Source organism: Cylas formicarius, unplaced genomic scaffold (assembly GCF_029955315.1).
Source record: "Cylas formicarius isolate icCylForm1 unplaced genomic scaffold, icCylForm1.1 PGA_scaffold_4__25_contigs__length_36172078, whole genome shotgun sequence".
NCBI lineage: Eukaryota > Metazoa > Arthropoda > Insecta > Coleoptera > Brentidae > Cylas > Cylas formicarius.
In genome coordinates, this window is record NW_026844334.1 from 9,238,413 (window position 1) to 9,262,770 (window position 24,358).

At 33.4% G+C, this 24,358-nt stretch overlaps 3 protein-coding genes across 5 annotated transcripts in view; 2 read left to right on the plus strand and 1 right to left on the minus strand.

The window, feature by feature from the left end:
• The window catches only part of LOC132700280 (poly(rC)-binding protein 3), a 171,179-nt gene extending 160,510 nt beyond the window's left edge, over positions 1–10,669 (minus strand). For 2 of the 3 annotated variants that reach the window (XM_060667447.1, XM_060667446.1), the window contains exons 1-2: positions 10,542–10,669; positions 10,302–10,410 (exon numbers count right to left, since the gene is read on the minus strand). The gene's annotated coding sequence lies outside the window, so the exon portion shown is untranslated. Of the gene's footprint in view, positions 1–10,301; positions 10,504–10,541 lie in introns of those variants that run through there. The other variant, XM_060667445.1, reaches the window with a different exon arrangement.
• Positions 10,670–14,763: 4,094 nt separating this feature from the next.
• Positions 14,764–16,009, plus strand: LOC132701221 (uncharacterized). The gene is made up of 4 exons (XM_060668995.1): positions 14,764–14,924; positions 14,984–15,129; positions 15,751–15,852; positions 15,914–16,009. Exons 1-4 carry the CDS (start codon positions 14,855–14,857, stop codon positions 15,962–15,964), a joined length of 369 nt encoding a protein of 122 aa, XP_060524978.1. The 5' UTR covers positions 14,764–14,854; the 3' UTR covers positions 15,965–16,009.
• Positions 16,010–17,738: 1,729 nt separating this feature from the next.
• On the plus strand, positions 17,739–19,915 carry LOC132701308 (uncharacterized). The gene is made up of 4 exons (XM_060669113.1): positions 17,739–17,868; positions 17,973–18,121; positions 19,651–19,752; positions 19,823–19,915. Exons 1-4 carry the CDS (start codon positions 17,799–17,801, stop codon positions 19,871–19,873), a joined length of 372 nt encoding a protein of 123 aa, XP_060525096.1. The 5' UTR covers positions 17,739–17,798; the 3' UTR covers positions 19,874–19,915.
• The last annotated feature ends 4,443 nt before the right edge of the window (positions 19,916–24,358 follow it).

Below are 24,358 nucleotides of genomic sequence, written 5' to 3' on the forward strand. Positions count from 1 at the left end.
CCTGAGTTATTTGGACTTTATATGGGTGTAGATGCAAGTCTTTTGTTAAAATTCGCTGTGTGGTTGAATACGTAAGGCCCACTTGCTGCGATCGATGACGAATCGATGTGTTTGGATCTTCGGCTACACTTTCGCGAACAATGGCAATATTTTGATCTGACCGACCTGCACGAGCACGTTGCGGGACTTTGAGGTTAGTTACAGATCCAGTTTGCTCACATTTCTGTACCACATTCCAAATTGTCCTCTCAGAAGGTCGATTTTGCACGCCGGAAAATTCACTTAGAGCTCGAAATGCATTTTTTCCTTATCGACCATTTTCATAATAGGCTTGCACAATTTTTACACGTTGTTCAGTCGTATATTGCTCCATGACTAATTTTGTTTATGTTTTGAGGATATAAATCTTATATAATAATAAACAAAGACAGTGGCGTTTCAAAAATATTTATAATTTATAATTTCTTAGCCCCCGTAACACAAAGAAACGGATATTAAATATAAGTTTTTACTATTTTGGGGGTAAAGCCTATTTCAGATATTGAATTACAATATTTTCAAGAATTTGTTTTAAACAGACTGGATCCTTTTCAGAGTTTCAGAGAGCAGAGGCAGATGGCAGTTGGTCCTTGGACAGCTTCTTCTCTTCACTAAGAGGATTCGATACTGAATTATTAATCGCTGAATTGTAATTTACTAAGGTTTAGGATTGCAATTTTGTAGACTTAGAAAACATATATCTTTCAAGTAACAATGCTCCAGTTAAACTATTAAATTACCAAGCCGATTCTTCAGCCCTACTACAAAACATACATATGCCCTCCGAGGATTGATCAAGAAACACTGGCTTTTTTATTGTTCCAAAAATGGTTAAATGGTCCACTTAACTTCAACTATTTACGTGGCTGAGGGTCTACATCTTGGCATGTGTACTACTAGGGTCATGTGCGACCTGATTAGATCATAACAGAGACTATCAGTGCTTAATGCTGGAGAAATTATGATTCTGCTATTTATTAATGACCTGCTCATGTATGACTTACGAGGTGCTTAGCTGACATGGTTGGCCAAAGTCAAAGAAAACTAGACATTGCAACAAACTGGTTCTCTTCTCAAAAAACTGAAGTGAAATTAATCAAAAACTTCTTCTGTACTTCAGAAATCGGAGTGGGTACGCTGCAACTTATCTTGATCTATTAAGATCCTTATTTATTAGCTTTTATAATTCATTTACTTTTTCCGTTATGTATAAGGCTAGAAAATTGAAAACGAAGGGCGTAAATGACATAAAGCAGAGGGCTAATGACGAAACCTTCTAGTACTCCATCACAGCTTTGCAATGTCTCGCTACAACGCCCTACACGATTTTCCCCTAATGCCCATATTATGTAATTCACAAAAGAATATCTACGCGAACTGTGCCAAATGCTTTATGTAGATTAATTTAAACGACAACTGCAAGATTCTTGTGGTCTAAAGCTCTTAAATACAATATAACTATAATTTTCGTCAGTTAAAATATTCAGATCCGGGAATCGAAAAAAAAAAGAACTTTAATTCCTTTTTAACACTATCAACGTGATATTTCAATTCATTAAAATCTGTTTTACCCCGTGGCGAAGTAATTTCGATGCTCTGCTATTTTTCTTTCCCCGGCTGGTAAAAGCAAAACGACCATTTTAAATGTAAAATCAGCAGCAATTAAAAACGAAACGGGCCCGACGTCCGTTATTCGGAACTTTCCTCTTTCCATTATTCTATTTTTTATTTTTTTAGAATGTCGAATAACCCTCCAAAGTGAGAAACTGCATTAAATTATTAGGCCGAAGAGTTAATTATCAAAGTTTCGGGACAAACGCTCTCACTGCTCCTACAGCTCGCTGGAGTTCCTTGAAAATGTTAATTAATTGAATTAAATGGGAAAGTCGATGTTGTATCGCGCGATACAATGAGGTATGTATCTACCCCTTTATTATTAGGTTAACGATGGTGAATAATGCCTCAATTTGGCATACTGTGGCAAAAAACAACTAGGGAAAGGTCGCTGATAACTCAAAGACTCTAACACTAATTTCTAACCTAATGTCTTGAAGATTTGGCGTTCGAAAACTATTGACAACAATAACGTCATATAAGGAGACGAATGTTAGATATTGCTTTCTATTTTCTCATGTTGAAAGCGATTTATAAAAGAAAATGTGGATGTTTGATCGGAGGGGAAGGCAAGAATCACGTAATATTTTTTATCGCCAAGGTCACTACGTCATGTGCTGTAATCCCATCTAACATGCGAAATCTCCAGGGGAAATGAAAGAACAAGGGCCAACCGCTTTCGTTTTCTGCGGAAAAACCACAGCCACAAAAAGGAGATTGATATTAACGATCGGCAATCCTTCTTTCTCGAAATTTTTGGCGACGGTCATATCCATAATACATCAAACAGCCGGTGTTGCCACGTCGGCGAGCTTTTAGCTAAGTGATGGATAATTTACACTTTCTAGCTTCCACTATCGTATCGTTATTGTCATTTATATCAGTGCGTCAAAAATTAGTAATACTGCATAAAAACTAACGCCATATATTTGGAGCCTGTTTCATTCAAACAAAGAGGCATTTCTAATTGTTGACATATTGTGCACCTGGAAAATTTAATTCAATAAAGGCGAATGCAATTTGGTGAAGATGTGGGAGAGTTGGAGCGAAAAGATAAGTGGCGCTATAATAATGTGTTAGGAAAGAATTGAGGTTATTTGCAGTTAAGCAGTTATTTACCTGTCTCTCCCTTGCTCCTCCTAAGCACTTTATGGCAGCTTTAAATTCGTTATGTGTATACAAATAATAAAAAAATACAATATTAAGTTCAACCCTGATGAGATTGTGATTAGTTTTGCCGATAAAATACGTTTTTAGTTTTGTGAACCGGTTTCGCATCACAATCCTGAACGAGCGTATTACTACTTCGCCCTTAACTTATTTCTCTTTTCTTTGTAAGTCTTAATCTCTGCCTGTTCCTTTCTCCTGACTGGGTCTTTGTTATAGATGTGTCATTAACCTTGTTCTGTTAGTTGGTTGGATGGTTTTCCCCAACTATTCTAGCGCTTTATTCAAGCACAGTTATTCCAAAATAAAACTATACAGGATGCAACCAGTGTATTGGAAGAGTTGAGAGTACTTTCAAAACCATCTAGAAAAGTTCATAAAAATATAGGAAAACTATTGTTGATTCAGGATCTGGAAATCGGATACTGAAAGTCTTTTCTACTTTCCTCCATGGAGCTTAATTTTAGGTGTGGTGTGGTTCATTATCTTTTTCTCTTAGTTAGTTGCTTCTTAATTAAACTTTCCACCGCTTTGGTTCGTCTTGGGTAGAAAAATATGCAACCTTTCGTAATAAAATGCTTGATGAAAATTTCCATTCAATAATTTGTGAAAAAACTGATTTTGACTAGAATTTCATCGAAATCTTCTGAAGAGAGGTTTCGATGAAGAGATTTTTATTGATTTTTCATTGCTTTTTCGTCAAAATTCGTGCTCGGAGCTACCGTTAAACCAAAAAGTGAGCATTAAGGTTTATACCTGCAGGTAGGTGTCATAAGTTTAGTAAGTGATAAAAAAGCTGATTTTGACTCGAATTTCATCGAAATTCTTCAAAAACCTTTCTAGGAGCTCCAGTTCAACCCAAAAACTGAGGTGTATAATTGATACCTACAGGTTGAATGAAATTTTAGTTAGTAGTGAAAAAGCTAATTTTGAGGACAATATCGTCGGACAATACAAATTAAATTTTTCAAAGAAACTTCCACAGGTTACTGTAATACTATTTACAAATCTTCTAGATTCTAGATTATGAATCGAACTTGCCGACTTTTCGCTAATCATCCTGTTTAATTAAGCCAACAGCATGATTAACTGAAACAGTTTCAGTTAAGCTCTGAAGAGCTAATAGGATGATTGGCTAAACATCAGCAAGTTCGATAGATTTGTAAATAGTAGAACAAGTGCAGTTTCACTCACTGTTTCTTGTTTTTTCATCAAAACTCTACTTTGTAACAATGTCTTAATACAAATTTTTCTCGTATGTTGCGAATTTCTGAAAGACACTGTATCAGCGGCAAACCGATTTTAATTTCCCCACCCCTTTCACACCCGAGCGTTTGCGTCTTGTAAAATACGAAACTGGCGTTACATTGTGTGTCGGAGCAACACGTTCGGCATCGCACAGCAACAAAGGCCCATTATGTCGCCACTTTATTGAAATTCATTCGCGACCACCTTATCAGTACTCCGTTCTCCCGGTGCCGGAGATGTCAGCTTGATATTTATATAGAAACGATGGCGGTTTGTATTTCTCGACAGAGGCGCCGCTTCACGACCGGTTCACTATACTGTTTCTATTAACGTGTCAGTCTCCCCCGCTTTTGGCGGAATCGCGTCTCATTCACCGCTGCTGCTGATACGTTAAGCGAACATACGACGTCTGTGGAATGGAACGTGCTAGGAAAAAATCGACGCTATTAAGCGATCACGCAAATCACGTAATGTAAAGTTATTGGGTCTAGATTTTTCGTCGTGGTGGGGGAAGTTTTAAACTCGATAAAAATGTTGCTCCTGCGTCGGTTTCTGCTGAGTCGAACTTACTGACGTTTCGCCAATCATCATGTTGGCTTCTTCAGTGCTTGACTGAAACTGGCCCGCATTTTACCCTGTATCTGCTTATATATTTTTTGAAGGGGGTGGAGCTAAATGAGCGGCATAAACACCGTCTCGGATGACTGATCACCATATTGGTGACAGATAAAGACCGCGGTTAAGATTGTTAGGTTGTTTACAGGATTCTATAGAGTCTCGGCTTTTTCGTTGGTAGAAGAATTGATTACATGCAAGAATTTTATTTTTATGGAATACAATTTTATGTCTGGTTTGGTGATTGTGTTCGGCAACAGCTGACAAGTTTATTTGTCTTAGTCTTAAGGCTCTTTCGTGTTCTTTGAGCCTAGTTGATATTTTTCGTCCGGTTTCTCCAATCTAATATTTGCCGCATATGCATGGAATGCTGTAAACTCCTGGCATCTCAAATTGAATTTTATTTTTGACGAACCGAAGATGTTGAGAGATTTTTGGACAAGTGGTAAATCTGGTTTTGACGTTATGCTTCTTTAGAACTTTGGATATATGGTCAGAGATGTTTTGAATGTAAGGAAGGACCACAGTGGCAAGTGTAGGATTGCTTTCGGCCTCATCGCTGTTGCCGAACATCATCACGAAACCGGACACAACATTTTATATATATCTTTTTATATTTTATAAACAACCTAACAATCTTAACCGCTATCTGTCACCAATATGGGAATCAGTCATCATTTAGCTCCGCCCCCCTCAAACAATATATAAGCAGGTACAGAGTAAAATGCGAGCCAGTTTCAGTCAAGTTCTGAAGAAGCCAACTGTATGATTGTTGAAACGACAGCAAGTTCGACTCAGCAAAAACCAACGCAGGAGGAATCGAGAAGCTGTGTAAAAAGTATTACAGTAGCCTGTTTCTTTGAAAAATTAGATAAAAGTACCTACTATTAGGTGTAAGAATAAAGTTTCCGTGTGTCTCGTGTGTAGCTTGAAAAAAGGAAAGAATTCACCAGAAATCGAAATGAAACAAGGAGAAAGGGTTCTATGTTGCCAAATTTCTCATCAACTTTACCTCCAATGAGCGTCGGCACTTTTATTCCAACCTGCATAATATATTATTCTAAAATTTTGATGATCAACTGACCATTAATGCAAATAAATCAGACTCAGAACAATTATGGAGCAAACTGAGAGACTTAAACATTGTAAACAAACATAACAAAATTGATATTCATGACCTTTTAAATAATAATAAATAATCAAGTAATACGAATTCATTACATTTTTACAATCAAAATACAAAAAAAGAGTTTAATAGACTTTTCCACAATAACAAAAAATGACGTTAAGAGACATATTCTAGAAATTAAATCTCTTGCGATGGGTGTGGATAAACTGAACTTGGAAATTATATTTCTGTGCCTTGATAGAATACTTTCCTTTATCACGAATATAATCAATTGCTGCATTATCGAATACGTATTTCCAAAGACTTCGAAAATCAAAGAGTATCACAACAATGGACGAAGCATCTTACCCGTGTTTTCAAAAGTTCCTGAAAAAATAATAAACCAACAAATTAAAGATCATTTAGATATTAACCAGTTACTTTCCTCCTCGCAGTCAGGACTCCGAAAAGGGTACAGCTACACGTCAGCACTGTTAAATATAACAGACATTCTTCGGGAGAGTGGTATGAGCAAAACAACTGCGCTTATTTTGTTGGATCAAAAACTTTCGACAAAATCATGAAGTTCTATTGTTAATACTGCTGGCTGCAATTTAATTTTTGCAAGTCCTGCAGCCTCTTTTATGCCTAGTTAGTGTACCGAAATTATAGACACGGATATCAAGCGCGTTGAAGAGTTTTAGACTCCCATCAACTCGAAATAAATGCTACCAAACCTTACCTTATGCTCTTTGGTCAATCTAAACAGGTAATTAGACCTCACTTTCGAATACATTTAATTTGGGCTGAACGCGCGCGAAATTTGGGACTAAACTTTGATAGCGATTTGCGTTTGAAATCCCACGGAAATAAGTGCATTCAAAAAGCCTATATGAGTTTAAAAAACATTTATCCCAGTCGTCCCCTTAAAATTAGATTAATGCATTCGCTGGTACTTTCTCATTTTAATCATACAGATACGATTTGTGATCCTTGTTTGGATCAAGAAGATGTAACCAGAATACAGAGAGTGCAAACGTCGTGTTTACGATTGATCTACAGTTTCAGGCGACGTAATGGCATATCGTATAAACTCCTTGAGGCAAATTAGCTATCAACGTCGACAGTTCCATGCAATCATTTTTTACCATAATATGATTTTAAATGCCTACTCTTCATGTCTCTCTGAAGAAAAAAAATATAGAACTGATGTCCGCACTTTGAATGTTCGATACAGGGGTCATATTACTCCTCCCGCGCATCTTAAAGCATTGTTTGAAAGATCGTTTTCCTACTGTGTCTACAAATGGCATAATGCTGTTCCCAGTAACGTGAAGAAACTGATGCCCACATCTTTTAGAAAAATTATAAAATTTTTCTTTATAATCAATCTATTAGTCACAGATCATTAGCCGAAGTAGATTTCTAAATAAGATACTGTAGAGTTGTGTTTTTTTTTTTTAATTTTTATATAGTCATGTTAATGACTTGATATATTCATTGTGTATCATAATATGTTAAGAAATAAGAGGCCATAAAATTAGGGACTGGGCTCTGATCTTTTTTAAAATTGTTTCCCAGTTCTTTTTTTGCGCTGTACTTTTGGTTTACTGCTAATAGATAAACGTAAATCCGAAGTGCAAAAAATTAACATATATTATTATTATTACTTGCAAAAAAAGTATGGCTTTAACCTATCCTAATTAATGAAATGACAATGGTGATCCGTGGTGTTCCAGGATACCAAGTGTTTCTTACCAATTTTAATAAAAATGTATAGAAGAAAAATATGATTTTGCATTCATTAAAAAAGCCTCAATTAGCAGCCACTTCCACAAGTTGTTAAGCAAGAAGTTTTTTCTAAACAGCTGAATAAATTTTCTCTAGGAAACTTCAAAGGGATCCGTTTGAAGACGGACATTTCTTCATTCAGAACCTCCTCAAAGTCTGCATCGATAATACCATGCTAGTACGAAAGTTGGTTTAGGTTCACCCCATTTTTATAGTTCATGATTAACAGATTTCTCTAAGGGTAGTGAAAATTTAAGGAAATACTCCTACTATTGGCCATTTATGTCCATTTTTAAGCCTGTATCATCCTATAACACACTCTGTTGAAAACAAAAATATCTATTAACTAGGCGAGACTTGGGTAAATGAAGGATATACCGCTGATAAAACATGACAGGATAAACATTTTAAAAGCACGAGGCAAGCTTTCATGAAAGGATCGTCCACTGTGGTTTTAAACAAATATTACATTTCTAAAGTAATGACGTGTCGCATATCGAGAACTAAATCCGATCCTATCTTTATGTCGAGACGATGCAAATTGGATCATAACGTATCAAAGAAACGGCAAAAGCCTGTCAATAATGGACGTCAATTTAAATCTACTCGCGCAAATGCTCCTCGGTATTTATGGCGTGCGAAAGGTTGTAAATAGAACTTTACGCTGAAGTGTTATAAATCGGACAGGAGCGAATACGCGACATTTAGCTGGCCACAAATCCAGACGGTTTTATTGGCGACTATTTTATTTAATTCGATAAAATGTTTGCATTTTACGCATACTTATATATTCTGCCGACCACCATGATTTCGTTTAAATTAATCATCTAAAAAAAAATTATTAGTGCTTTTGATGAAAATTCTCGGCCTTGTATAACTTTTCCCTATATAGGGTGTTTCCAAATTTATACAGCCCCTTATGAATTAAAATTTGTCAAAAATGAAAAGATAAATCTGTGAAGTACTGTCAATGTCTGACAAATCTGCAGGTCTGATTCCAGACCACCACAATTGACGGATTTAGAAAAATATCCACTTGTATACCAAAATATCGATAGCTGTATTACAGATATAATTAAAAATATACATATTTTTAAAAATTTTACCACCATCTTCAATCAAATGAAAACTAAAATCGTCGCCTTAAATAGTGGTAATAAATTAATAAATGAACAAACTCTTAGTATTTTTAACTCCCTTTATAATAGTTTTCGCCAGAAATACGATTCATAAAAAATTGTCACGTTAAACCAAAAATAACGCCCATGTTACAGTTTATGAATGTCAGTTTTTGCAGATTAAAAAAATAAAATTGAGAATTTCAAATCGATGAACCAGATGTAATTTGAACAGTCAGAAAAGTGTATATTATGAATTAATAGTATTTTCTTTTCTTTTAAGCAATCTATAACACAAAAATGGCGTCAAATTCATTAAAATTTGAAAAATCTTGATAATATTATTATTATTAATAACATTTTAGTGTTTGTTTCATGAAATTTCCTATTAATATATTACAATACAGCAAAGCAAAAAAGCATGTTAGACAAGAAATACATAACAAAAAAGACATAAGCTACAATATCATACAAAAAGCTAATATACATATGTTGAGATAAAGTAAATGTTTCCCTACTTATTTTTTTAAAAATTAGGTACCGCAATTTGGAAATAAAGTTGCCGAACAATAAAATTAAATCACCTTGTATTACAAAACTCCTTTAACGTTATTTTAAAAGTTGTATTTAAGTTTATGTATAGGAACTGGTCAATTGATTTATTAAATTTTTGGAGACACATTCTTCCAAAAACGCATGCTAGTTGGGAGCATATAAAACTGAAACTTCCATTTGAACTTGTATCGTGACCGTGAGCTTCAAATTCTCGTGCCAGAGGATTTCTATTTTTTATTACATGAATAATAGTATAATATATGAACAGACTTAAAAATACATTTTTTGAAATATTTCCTTCAAAATGTCATTTTATCTAGATTAGTTATCTAATATTCTTTTTCTTGAGCAACAAAAACAGAGGAGGACCTGCCCAAATTATCCCAGTATACACTGTGTTGCATAATTTAATATAAAAATTGTAAGGTCACAGTTTATTAGCCAAAAATAAACCATTTTCAGCCAACCAGTTTCATTTAAATATGTATCGAAACTTGCTTCTTTTCAAGATACAAGATGTCAAGATTTATAGGAAAAATTGATTGTTCGCTAGTCTATGGCTATTTTTGAGATATAAAGTCTCTTATGACGGCAAAATATGCACGCCCATATTTACGAAAATTATTTTTAAAGTTTTTAAATAATTAATAAAAAAAACGATTTCTTCGGAACGGCTAGGTTTTAAAGATTTTTTATAGACAAAAAAAGAAAAGATAAAAAAAATCCTTTAAAAGTTATTACATCTTGAAAATGTCAACGGGGTACAATGATTTAACCTATACTAATACTTTTATTTTAATTAAATAAATAATAGTCTTTTATGACGACAAATAAACATATGAAAAATATGAAAAACCACTTCAATTTTTTTTAACTTTTGAAACTCCCTCTAGAATTCCATACATAACCGATTGAACGATTCCAAAATATAACAACTAAAGAGTACTGCCTGAAACCGTATCACAAATATAATTATAGTCCGCTAAACGACAAATGCGGCAGGTTTAGCAAACAAGCAGTTCGGAGATAAGACAAAAATGACTCACCCACGTGCACTTTGCACCAAGATGCACCCAGTAGCGTTGCGGCTGCGGTTCGACTGTCTCGGGATGTCGGACGAAAATAAACCCGGCCTGATGATGGTATTTAAATATTCTGGGACGAATAATAATGATAATTACTTTTTTTCGCTACGCGAAAAAAAATAAATTGCCTGCTGGTCAAGGAAATTGCTCGAAAAAAATACAAACGGTATTATCTATTTAAATATATATATATATATATACCCTATTAGATATATATACTCGCACTTTTTTCAAGGGAGATCGCGTGACCAGGTTGGGGCAATCGGAATGGGGAGGTTAGGTGTTACGAAAACTATATAAACTGCACAATTCCAATGCCCACTTTGGACTGACGACGGGCGCCGAGAGAAATCCGCGAATGGGGATGCTGCCGTGCGTCGCGACGCCTCGAACGTAACGCCGTCTCTTTTCGATACGCGGCGACGGTACCGGGGGAGAAGGAAACCTGTGCGGGGTTTGTAAATGGACACAATGCGTGTTTCGTTTCTATCGGGCCATCTTCCGTTCTTCGAAGGAGAAAAATTTAATTTTCTAATGGCCGCATGCCGGGAATATTAAAAATCGCGTATCGTCGTAAATCGTTGTGAATTTGTATTAAAGCCTGCTTTCGGTTCGGTGTTTTGTAGTATTTTTCGACATTTTCGGCTCCGCTAATTGCTAAGATAAATTGAATATTAAAAATGGAATGTTAAAAAGCATCAAAACTTGCTTCTTTTCAAGATACAGGATGTCAAAATTTATAGAAAAAATTGATTGTTTATTAATTTCTCAAAAATCTTTTGGCTAATTTTGAGATATTAAGTCTCTTATGACAGCAAAATATGCACGCCCATTTTTAAAGTTTTTAAATATTTAATAAAAAAAAAAACGATTTCTAAAGAATGGCTAAGAACTTGCAGGGCAGGGTTTTAACAGTTTTTTACAGTCAAAAAAAGGAAAAATTTAAAAAATCGTTCTTTTAAAATTATGAAATCTTCAAAATGTCAACGGGGTGTAACGATTTAACCTATATGTATCAATTTATGTATACTTTTATTTAAATTAAACAAATAATAGTCTTATGTGGCGACAAATAAACTTGCAAAATTTTATCACAAACAGCTAAAAGGGTTTTAAATTATTAAATTTCCGCATCCTGCCTTTGGAAACCAAGACCACCACTTAATTTCGTATTGAATTTTGAAACTCCCTGTAGAATTCCATACATAACCCATTGAACGATTCCAAAAGATGACAACTAAAGAATATTATCTGAAATCGTATCGCAAATATAACATAGTCCGCTAAACGACAAACGCGGCAGTTCGGAGATAAGCATATTTAAAAATAATGTTTATTTGGTTAATAAATATGTGTCCGCAAACGCCTCCGTCAGAAGATACGGCGTTATAAGGAATCTTTTTTTTTAATTATATCATTTTATTCTGAAACGAACAAAATTTTAATATGAATAAATAAAATACCAAATTTTAATTTTAATAAATTAATGCAAAATATTATATTCTGCCATCCATAAAATACCTAATTATACACAGATCTAGTGTGCGGAAAGTGCCGTTTACCACAGTTGTGGCATAATATATTATTAACAATTTTTTCTACTCCCGTCTGTAAAATATCTAATTACACATCGATCTAGCGTGCGGGAAGCGTCACTTTGTCACGTCAGTTACGTTTCCCAAGAATCCGAACCTCTTCGAACATTTCCGGGATTTAGGTACAATCGGATGTTTTCGGAAATATTTCCCACGCTTTGAATGTTGACGTTTGTCAACTCTGACGGTCATGTCAGTGAATATATTTTTCTACTCCCGTCTGTAAAATATCTAATTACCCACCGATCTAGCGTGCGGGAATCCGAGTCACTTCGGATATTTCCGGGATTTTACCGCACGAATTTGGCAGCAATCGGATGTTTTCGCAGATATTTCCCACGCTTTGAATTTTGACGTTTGTCAATTCTGACGGTCATGTCAGTAATGTATTCGTTGTTTTGCGAAAATGTAACCAAAAACTAACGCTCGTAGAAAAAGTATAATATGCAACACGTTCGGTAAACTTTTTAACTCACTCGTTTATTAAAAACTCGCTCCGCTCGTGTCAAATAAACTCGTGAGTCAAATGACGGTTACCGCACTTGTTGCATAATATACTATTGTGTTGTTTTGTGAAAATGTATTCAAAAACTAACGGTCGTAGAAAAAGTATGTTATGCAACACGTTCGGTAAACTTTTTAAGACACTCGTTCATTAAACACTCGCTCCGCTCGTGTCAAATAAACTCGTGAGTCAAATGCCGTTTACCGCAACTATTCCATAATAAAACGTACCCTTGTTTAAAGTAAAAAGATACGGACTTTGAAATTATCAAAGGATTTAACAATTAATACTTGTTCTAATAAATTATTTTCATAGGTGATGATTATCTCAGGGAACTATTTCACATAAAACTGTGAAGGCAAAATATTGTAAATTTTGAGCTTAAATTTTGTCCGCAGTAATCGTTATTACCCAATAGAATTTAGATATCTTAAACCAAAATAATAAATAAACATCTTTTGGAGCTCTATTAACTACCTATATTAATCAAACTATCGTTATTCCTTAATATTCCATTTAATCTATAAATTAGGGAAGCGTTTTGTGAGACTCCCTACCTATGTAGAACATGTCCTATACCCACTGACGTCATTTTTGTTTATCTTCACGTGACAACGGTGACAATTTTTGGGTGAACTCCATCTAAACTGCAAAACTGCAACTGCAAAAGGTTGTTATTGTTACTTTATTTACACAAAATTATTTACACATTATTATTTGGTGATCAAACAATATTTTATTTAAATATTTTTATAAAATCAAATTTATAATAATCTAACTTCTTGAAAACTCATTTAAAGAATTAGATGCTAATTAATAGCAAAAAAAGTCTTCAATTATGCAGTGATTTACACAATAAGTACCTGTAACCAAAATTTTATTTATTTATTTTACATTTTAACGACAACCGAATCAATAGGCATAGATATAATAAGCACAACAATATATCATCCCAAAAAGATATACAAACTCTGCATTCAGAGCAAATTGGCAATATTATAAAACAATCTCAGTTATCTGTTATTCGTAGTAGCTTATATGACAAAGAAAACAATCCCCATCACTACTGGTATGATTCTAAACAAAATTTGTCAGTAATATGTTAATAATCTTGTATAAAGGGTGCTAATTGCAAAAAATCAAATATTGAAAGAGATATAACTCAAAGGGGAGTTGAAGTTGTTTGCACTACATAGTATGCGCTTTTATTACAAAATACTGAAATTCGAGCACGCTGCTTACCTTTTCTTGCGTATTGTGCACAACACCAATATCGAAGTATCTTAACAGTTCAAGCTCATAATAAAGAACTTATCCTATTATAATGGGTCTCTAATACAATAAATAAAAAATACTATTTTATTCCTTTGTGCTTATTATCCTTCTAATATTTTGTTTCCCTATTTTGTTAATTTTTTAATTATATTATACGTATTAACCCCAGTCCTTTTCTTCACTTTTTTTATTTATTTTAACTACTTTTATATTTTCTTTACTTGTTGTATGTGTTTCTCATGTTTAAATAATATACAGAGCTGCATTGGTGGAACAGAATCTGCGGTATTCTAGAGAAGTCTCAAATATGTGCTTTCGTTTGGCAATTGGATTTCTTTTTCTCTTAAAATAATATTTCTATAACTATCTATTTCCCTATGTTTTTCCCAAATTTAAAATCGATATTATTTATACACCGAAATAATTTGTTTGAGAAGTTATTCTCTCGTTTTATTGGGGGTTTGTTCCTTTTTTCTAAACTTAGCGAACAAATAAAAGTTAAAATATGGAAATAGGTAGATACTGCTATAGAAGTAAGTGTGTTAGCCTTCGGCTAGCTTTATCAAGATCTGCAGAAAAAATAAGGGATAATTTTTTTGTTATCTAAGTCATTCAGAACTATCTAATGCTAATGTTAATTCGATTAGGCAATAAATTTATTTTAATAATGAATTTATATTCATCAATGAATTCCCGAAACAGAAAAGCAAAAATACATTTTCTAATCATTTTGTTAATGTACCTATATGTTGTTGATTTTAAAACGGTTCTATCTTATCTGCCGATAACGAAAAAGTCATGATCACTTCGTCAGTATACAAACTCCGAACTTTTCATAAACGCCATGTCAAACTCCATTTCAACGTAGGACATTGTACCGGCTTCAAATTGTCTCTATGGGGCAAATTATTTAAATAGATAACGAGGAATCTACTGAAATTAAAAAATCGTTACTCAATATCCAAAGCAAACAAATTAATCTCTTACGGTAATTGCTTATTCATGTGTTTCGATACATGCACATATCGCTGTACAAACGTTTCAAAGATAACGCCAAGTATTCGAATCGAGGTATAAATAGACGAAACGGAATCACAGGGCAATAAAATTTTACCGTATTCGCAAAAAACCAAAACAGCATGAGTCTACAGGGCAAATATACCTTCGTGAAAGACGAAGGAATGGATGAGTTTTTTGCAAGCCTTCCCCGTGAGTAACATCGGTTCTAGATTACACTTTCGACGATACATTCGGTTGCGTTATTTTAGCCGACGCTTTGAAGGCTGCTGCCTATAAAGAATTAGAAATAACCGTTGGCGATGGCGTCATTATTGCCAAAAGCCCTGAACGCGAAAAGAAGTACGATATTACTCAAACGGTTGAAGAAACGTTTCCTGACGGCAAGAAAGGCAAGGTACTTCATAAATCGGCTACTATCTGACAGTTTGATTGCGTAAGAATTAATTATGACTATATAAAGTCAACAAGGACAATTATAATTGTTGCATGCACAGATAAGGATACAAAATTTAAATCTTGGCGAATGCTTTGCAGTGGAAGTATATATTTTCTACAATAAGTTTAATCGATAATATGTTCTTACGAACATTTTTAGTATTATAGTAAAATTAAACCACTAGTTACTGATTATGTGGTAATTACTAGAAAACCTCCTGTATTGTGGATTCTAGTGAAACTGTGCTGAAAACCGCAAAAACTTACACTGTAAGACTAAAAACAAGCTGATTGCATGACAAAACAATTAGTTTAGATAAAAAATAGTTTCAAATTATTTATTTATATCTTTAATTTGCATTTTTTAGTTCTTGTTGTTACATTTCACAGAATTATAAGCAAATATGCTTGTTCTGCGTCTCAATCGACTGGTTTTCTTTCATTAAATCGTTTGAAAAGTTTCCCATAAATTTTATTCTGTAACGTCATTTTGCAAATATTCCATCCAAAGGTTATCCTGCAAAGCAATATTTTAGATGCATTTACTAGATGCATGTACTAATAATTTTTGTATATTCAGACAACCGCTACATTAAAAGGTAACGTCTTGACCGTGGAAACTGTAGGCGAGCAGGGCTTGTTTAAAAGGATCTTTTCCGCAACTGCGTCGGGATTGGAAGTGGTAGGCAACTTTTATTTTACTTATACAGTCTATGATTAAACTAACGATTTACAATTTGCAGGTAGTGAGTAACGGCAAAGCACAAGGCAAGCGCATCTTCTCGAGGGTCTAAACTGTGAAATGTATTTAGCGAAATAAAATAATTTATACACACCTGGCGCGTTTTATTTAATTACTTTTTATTTCAAGTCGCAATATTTTCCGAAAACTGGTTCCAAAATGGAAATCGAACTATGTGTTTTTTCAAAAATTTGAAAGCGAAGAAAATTATTATTTTTAAATATACTTAATTAATACATAACATTATTTGATCAAAATGAACAAAAGGCTAAATAAAGTGAACACTAAATCGCTATACTTTACAAAAATTGCAAAAGAACTTGGCTTAGGTCGGTATCTTACGATATGCACATTCCACTGGGAAAAATTTGCGACTTTGATAAAATAAACTATATAAGATTTCATTTTCTTTTAATTGTAGTCCTTCTGCAACTCTCTCTTTTTTTTTGGACTCTTCTTTGTTAATTACGAAGGCATGAAATTGATAAAATTTCTTTAATTCTTCTTCTAAACTTAAGGTAATCTAAGGTATGAGCTTTTTTTTTTAAATCAGTATTTGCAAGAGTAAAAACATCTTTTTTATTTTTTCTGTTGAATAATTTACATTTTATTTCATATACCATTTGGATTTTAAAAACTAGAAAACTTTAAGCTGATTGCAATATTACATTGATTTCAAATCTGTAGCTAAATATCTATGAACAAAACTTTTAGGTTTAACACCGCGAACCTCAGCAAAAGAAAAACTTTCGGTGTTTTGAATGTAAGATGTCGCCATAAACATATTCACTAAAGTTAAATTTTTAGATTGAGCTTTTAAAAAATCGGCTTCGGTGTTTAGAATGTAAGATGTCGCCATAAACATATTCATTAAAGTTAAATTTTCAGATTGAGCTTTTAAAAAGTCGGCTTCGGTCATTTTTGAAACCTTCTTTTTGATATTTAACACAAGATGACAAAAGCAAGCGACATGATCAAAATTAAAATTAAAATTAGCAAGGCGAACGCGTTGTTCTCTAATGGCTTCTTTATGCTCTCGGCTGACGGGCGACAAGCGAATTGACGTCACAACAGGTGACCAACGAGTCAAAGAGGATTTAAATTTTATATTTGTTACATAGAACTAAGAAATTATTTTTTTTGTGAACTGTGGATTTTAATAGTATTAACTTACATTTGTAAGCAACACTTTTTAAACTAAAATTTTGTTCTCTATTACTAAAAATCTAAATAATCTCTATGCACATAAAATTGTGAAATATTATGGACAATAAGAAGAAAAAAAAACTTATCAAATATTGAAATTCACTCCTCGATCCAAAACTTTCGAAAAATAACTTCCATTAGTCCATTATTTCTTGAAGGGTTTTCAGCTAGTGTCAGCTGTGGGGTTTCAACTCCACACCACAATCCAAATTATTCGAGGAATTGAATATTACGCAGAGGCTATAATAAGCACAGCGCAAGGTCGAAAATTTTGGTTTGTATTTAAATCGACACAAAAGAATAAACGCACCGTAGACTTTGACTTGGAAACAATTTTTTAAATGTACGCAAATCAAAGACAAAACAATCGAAATTATTGTGATGTAAGTAAATAATTTAAAGGCATTCGAAGAAAATCCCAAGTATTTTTAACATTTTTGATAACTCATGCACATTTTTAGTATATTTTAAAACAAAACAAATACCTTACAATTGCTCGAAGCTAATAAAAGAATCCCAAAAGTTAAATTACCTATTCATTTGTGCGAATACAAGCCTTTATCGTTATACAAACGGAAAAGATAAAGATGAAATATTCAAATCCGAAAGTATAAATACCCGACGAATAACGCTTTCATCGCAGTGCAATAAAATTTTAACGAGCCACTCGAACAAAAAACATGAGCCTCCAGGGAAAATACACTTTCGCGAAGGACGAAGGATGGGATGAATTTTTCTCGTCCATTGTTCGTGAGTAACTTTATTTATATTTTTATTCTAAGCAGTAATTTTGCCACCAATCAATATACTTTAAAAAATTATGAACCTTAGTACAGTTTAGCGTGATATTTTAGCGGACGCTCCAAAACCGACTGCCGCTTTCAACGAAATTGAAATTGTTGTGGGCGCGGACGTTGTTACGGTCAAGAACCCTGGACGGGAAAGGACGTACGCCCTAAACCAAACAGTGGAAGAAACGTTTCCAAATGGCAAGAAAGGCAAGGTAAGCTACAACATGAAGGAGTTGTACTTTCAAATTAGGTTTATATAAAAGCCACAATATATTAAGTCAAAATTACCAATTAGTTACTCTCATGCTTTGAAAATTTTCATCACCCAATTTTTTTTTCAAAAACTTGATGTTGAAGTAGGAAGCTACATCCGGCCCAATGTAAAATATATAGTTGCAATTATACCTAGTTCATTTTGATCAATTTCTATTCTAGCTTCTCTAATGCTAGATTTGATCTCTATTTTTTTTTTAATTTCATTAGGATCAACATATTTTTACTTATACCCCCGTTGGCAGTTTCTACTTTCAAAACATTGCTTAGCTAATGCAATTTATTTAAAAAAAGTTACGTTGCCATGAAACTATCGAAAATTAAAAAATAAAGCAGTAATTTTGCTTTCTGCGGGAAACGTTAAATATTCGGCGTCATTAATATAATGCAACTAAAGCTCAACAATATACAAAAACGCATTGCAACACAACCGCTGTCCTTTCTTATTATGTTACCACATATTGGACACTGGCGCCATAAATGCTCTTAGACTGTCAGAAGCTAAATACAATGTATCCTAAACCAAAAATCTTGATGTAGAAAGAAAGCAAAAATGAACAAGTATCCAATCAAATATTAAGAAATAGAGCATTTAAATGCTATGTAAACTGTTGTTTTTTAGATGTCAAATAGGCACCTCAATTCGATAAAAAATGTGTAAGAGCGCTATTTTGCAAAAAAAATATGTTAAATTAAACATATTATGCAAAAAAAATAATGAATTTAATGTAACATCTAGATTAATATTAGAATGATTTATATCATTATATGTCTCGAATATCTGGATATCATCTTTCCCCACGTTCATCAATCATTTTTCTACAACTTCCAAGTAGTTGTCACTCTTATGGTTGCTCAGAAAGCACTTTATAATGGCACGAAAAGCGTTTCTTTTTTTTCATTTTTAACCAATTATTTTTCAAAGTCGTCCAAGAGCCGGGATTTTAGGTCGACAAGACAAAAATAACAATCTACCACACTACCTACAATTTCTTGGAATACCAAATGGCATTTTTTCTAGGCTGGCCTCTATACTATGCCTCTAGGATTTATCGAAAGTTGCCGTCCAAGTTTTGTGTTTTGAATAATTTTAAATTTCACATGTTTTTTTATATGTATCATATTATGATCGCAAACATATCAAACTATTTTGTCGGGGCTTGCAAGTTCCTTTGGAAATCATATTAAGGCAAAATAAACCGAAGAGACTAACTAAACTGACCAAAACAAAGTCAGAAGTATCAAATAGTAACAACGGGGTTAGATTTGACAGCAAAATATATGATATACCATCAGGGGTCACGACCCACTCCATTTTGCAAGTATAAAATCCAGATAACCAATCTCATGTTACATCTGTGCTACCTTTTTGCTAAAGCTTCTGTTTTATATGTATTGGGATTTATTTCAAAAATATATTCGTAAATGGAAGATTAAATATAACTTATCTATTATTTCTTATGTTCAGACCACTGCTACGTTGAATGGGGACGTCTTGAGCGTGGAAAGTGTCGGCGACGAGGGTGTTTTTAAAAGAGTCTTCTCCGCTTCCGCATCGAGCTTGGAAGTGGTAAGTAATTTTTAATTTGACATCTCAAAATATATCAATACGTATATCTATAACGATTTACAATTTGCAGGTGATCAGCAACGGAAAATCTCAAGGCAAACGCATATTTTCGAGGGTTTGAGTGACTAAAAAACGTGAAATAAAGTAATTTATACAAAACAGACCTGTTCGATTTACTTCCAGTATTGCGGGACTCGATTTCAAAAGTTTTTAATTTAAAATTTTATTGACCAACGGATCAAATCAAACTTTGTAATAACCGTTCTAGAAAACGATATATCTATATCGATATAATTTGTGACGGAAAATCTCAGGCAATTCGGCGTGAAGAAAATCATTTAAATTGCATCTTGGGCCGTCACGCTGATACATGAACCCGATATTACGTGGAAATATCTTTTTTAAGATTCGTCTTCCTAAAACTACGTTTTCGAGTTTGAAAATATGATAATTTAAAGTTTTTTTTTAATTACAATTCACACCAGTCGTTTCTAGTAAAGTGTTTTAAGAATTTTATACAATTTCCTCAACTAAATAAAATGTGGAACACCAATCCAGAAGTATACCTGAACGGAATATTACAGTTTTCATATGTCTAAGTTTTTTAAGTATCAAAAATATATTTTTATACTTGCTTTTGAAAATTTCTTTTGAACTATGAGACTGTCAGTTTTGTGAAGGCTAGTGATATTAAAGTAGTAAAATTTTTGAGAAAAAAAAAAAAACAAAAAGAATAAAGTACCACTGGCAAACGTTAAATATGCGAATTTTGTTGTGTCATTCCTCTTATTGCTTGCACGTACAGAAGCCTATAACAACAAATATGAGAGGTGAATTCGCTACTCGTTGGAAAACAGCTATGATTGTTGCAATTTTTTAAAGTAGTCAAGAAAAATACGTAACTAATTAGAGAACAATAAGTAAAATGTCAGCCGCCGCAAGACTGGCATATGAATGTAATGTAAAAAATCACAAAATACAGGAAGATACGGTCCACACTGACTATAGCCTTTCGATAAAATAAGTCATAATATATTGTTGAAGAGCGTTGCTGGAGTCGGTATAAAAAAGCAGTAGACCACATCAGTTTGGTATGTATTATGATTAAGTTTGCTCACATGAGGTTAAGTTATTTGGTTATATTTCTAGAAAATGTGCAGAATTTACAAATAATAGGGTTATTGTTTGCTTATTTATCAGGTTTGTGCCTGGCAAGCTTTTATTTGGTAATGTAGCCTGGAGTCCATATTAGCAAAGATCGCTTTTAAAGCGTTCAAAATAAATTTCTAAAATAAATGTCCCTTTGGCTAGTTTTAGATTAACCGAAATGTGTAATGGTTCCTTTAGGAACCCTAATTCTACATAAAGTTGTCCACAGACCCATAAGCCCTATAGACTCGAATATTCAAAATCACTGAATGACGTGTAACGTGATCGTCAGAATTAGCAAAATTCAAGCAGCGAGTATACACCCGATTGCTTCCAAACTCGTGAATAATATCCCGGAAATGTCCGAAGTGACTTGCAGCCGCAGGTAACTTAAAAGTCTATTAGGCACGAGCATCTTGCATACTATACTTTTTGAACAACCGTTAGTTTTTGGGTACATTTTTGCAAAACAATACTAATATATTCACAGCCATGACCGTCATAATTGACAAACGTCAAAATTTAAGCCGTGCGGTGAAATCTCCGAAAACATCCAATTGCTCCGCGTGATAATATCCCGGAAATATCCGAAGGAGCTCGAAGCGTGGGACAAGAAACTCACGTGGTAAAGTGATGCTTCTGTCTATTGTCCCGATAATCTGTAGAAATAGATTATACTAGATTTTGTTTCATTATTGAGCAAATTATGTAAATTGTCGTTTTTGGATACCATTAAGGTTCACCTGTAGTACAAAAAATAAAATCACGAGCAACTGATGAGGCTTCAAATTTGAACATCCCAGTTAAACGTTCTTCAAATTTAAGCTCAGCGATGTATAACAAAATGGTCGGCATGCATAAACCGACCAGCAATTTTTATATCGCTGTAAACGCAGCAAAAATCTGGGTAAAGAAATACCGACCGGAAAATAAAAGTGCAACACTAATTTAAAATGCCTGAATAATTAACATTTTTTTCAGTTCCTGTTGCGTATCTTCTAATTAACGGATTTCTTTTGCTATCTCATGTTTGTATTTCGTTTCAAAGCCCGGTAAAATTTAAACCGCTTTAATGTACAAAAATGGAACTTCAGTAATTTAGCTTTGCCATCCATTCACGTCGTTTTACTTTGATAAAAAAAATCGCATGTAAGCACGTCAGCAATCTATACAATTAAAAGTCATAGAAAATAAGAGTCCTTGAGGGCATTTAATTGGTTTGTTTATTGAGTATCTATACATTGATTAAAATTCAAGTTTTTGCCATTTCTTGACATACACAAGCGTATAATTGGTTGCATAATTTGCAATGTTTTCAGTGGCTCGTAAGAACACGTATATTACTTATCCTATTAAGAAGAAATTTTAATCAATCCAAATTATAATACTAAATACGCGATCGTATAATTCGTTGCTTATTTCGTCTACCATGTTTTCGCTGAATCATAGGAAGACGTAGCATTATTTGTGGAAGCAAAATTAATAATAAAATCTAACTCAAATTATAACATAAAATTCGGAATAGTAAATTGCCAAACGGAACATAGGAAATCCCATGTAAATTTTTAGGTGAATAAATATATAAAGTTGTAATATAACTTTTTTTTACAATTAACTCATTTACCGAGTTTGAATAAAGTTAAATAAGCCAATTTTCAGTTATAAACACGAAAATTCCTGACAACAGCAATCTTTTTATTTTTAATTGTTTTACGTCATTAAAGACGCTTTAATTTAAGCTAAATATGTGTTATTCAATTGAAGAAAAAGTAACCACAATTAATTAATAGTGCAGAAAAACAGTTTTGGAGCAGTATCTGAAATGTTTTTAGTTTATTTTCCTGCGAGAACTATAACTTCGATTTCTACAATTAAACGTATTATTAACTAATTCGAATCCGAAGCCACGGTAATAAATAACTGCAAATGTGAGAGCAGAAGAAAGGAACAATAGAGATTTGAATATTTTGCTGCATGTGGAAGGATTCTTCGACAAGCTGTAAATAAACATCAAACCATAGTGTTGCACACAGAATGAACAGTAGCACTTTGTTCTGCAATGATGGAAGAAGAAAATTTTTTTCTAAAATATTTGTTTTACTGATGAACGCTCAACAATGAACCAAAGGTTCAAAACTGATGGCATTGGAACCAAGGAATGTTTTGTTCATACTCGAAGCCAATATCCTCAAAAAATAATTGTAATGGCGGGAATTGGCGGAACTCATATAATTGGGCTATTTTTTATAGATTGTAACCTATTTGGACTTATTACAAAATCAAATTGAACCAGCACTAGTGGTTCGTGAAGATCAGGAGATCTGGCACAAGATGGATGGTTATCCCGCCTATAATTCCCGTATGGTCAGGAAGTATTTGGGAAATACTTTTAACACGAATATTATTTGCCCAAGGTGCCTTCTGTGGGGTCACTTGCAAAGCATCTATAAAAATGTTAGATTTGAGCATCTTAATCAGTTACAAAACGTTATTTCCTTAGAATGTGATAGGATCTCGCAATATCAACTAAGCAATGTTAGAAATGAATTTTATGATCCCTTTGGATATTGTTTAACTGTTAATTGAAGGTTGTTTAAACATTTACAGAAAAAATAAAGTTTATTTTCAATAACATTTATATTTAGAAATGTTTTGTAGCCGCATTTTTATAATAATTATTAATTATTTTTAATAAAAAGCTTGAAGATCAAATTTATGGTCGTTCCTTGAAACTTCTTAAAAGGTCTTTTAAATAAAATTAATTCCAAGAACGTTTTAAAGGACAAAGTGGTGTTAAGAACCCAGTATGAGTTTGATCCAAAAAAAAAAAATAATGAACCTCCATACTTAGTTTTTTTCTAATGTGTGAAACCAAATGAAACCTTTATTTGACATGTCATTGTCCAGTTTGATGTCGGCAAGTTTTGGAAATAGCGTCATGGAATATATTCATTGACGCTTGTTGTATTGAAATTCTGCAATTTTGCCATCACAATTAAGTCACTAACTGAAGATTTTATTACTAAAAGCTATATTACAACTTAGCTATAAAATGTACAGGGGAGTCAATATTACATGGGACTTTCTATGTTCCGTTTGGTAATGCATCATCCCGGAATATACAATGCTTTCATTGAAGTAGATGAGATTGTTTGTATGCATAGAAATCACCTTTCGTACAAAATGTAATGTTTTCTTAAAGGCAAGTCTTGTGCCGTCTACTTTTTTAGTGTTAAGAGTAACAAAAATACGTAGTTCCTTTACTTTTATTAACAGCAATCCAAAGTCGTTAGCACTGCTTTTGCCATTATTCAGTTCAAACGATTACCTACTGGTTGTTAGAGACATATATAGCAAGTCCCAATTGATTACGTCGACTGGGGGAAAAAACCATGAGAAAAATTCCCTCCCATTTCAAAGATTTTGCCCGGAATTCACGTTCTCCATGAATTACGAG

Coding starts and splice junctions, on each gene's coding strand:
- LOC132701221 (XM_060668995.1), top strand. CDS start 14,855: ATGAGTCTACAGGGCAAATATACCTTCGTGAAAGACGAAGGAATGGAT. Junction 14,925..14,983: donor GTTTTTTGCAAGCCTTCCCC/GTGAGTAACATC, acceptor GCGTTATTTTAG/CCGACGCTTTGAAGGCTGCT. Junction 15,853..15,913: donor CTGCGTCGGGATTGGAAGTG/GTAGGCAACTTT, acceptor TACAATTTGCAG/GTAGTGAGTAACGGCAAAGC.
- LOC132701308 (XM_060669113.1), top strand. CDS start 17,799: ATGAGCCTCCAGGGAAAATACACTTTCGCGAAGGACGAAGGATGGGAT. Junction 18,122..19,650: donor CAAATGGCAAGAAAGGCAAG/GTAAGCTACAAC, acceptor TCTTATGTTCAG/ACCACTGCTACGTTGAATGG. Junction 19,753..19,822: donor CCGCATCGAGCTTGGAAGTG/GTAAGTAATTTT, acceptor TACAATTTGCAG/GTGATCAGCAACGGAAAATC.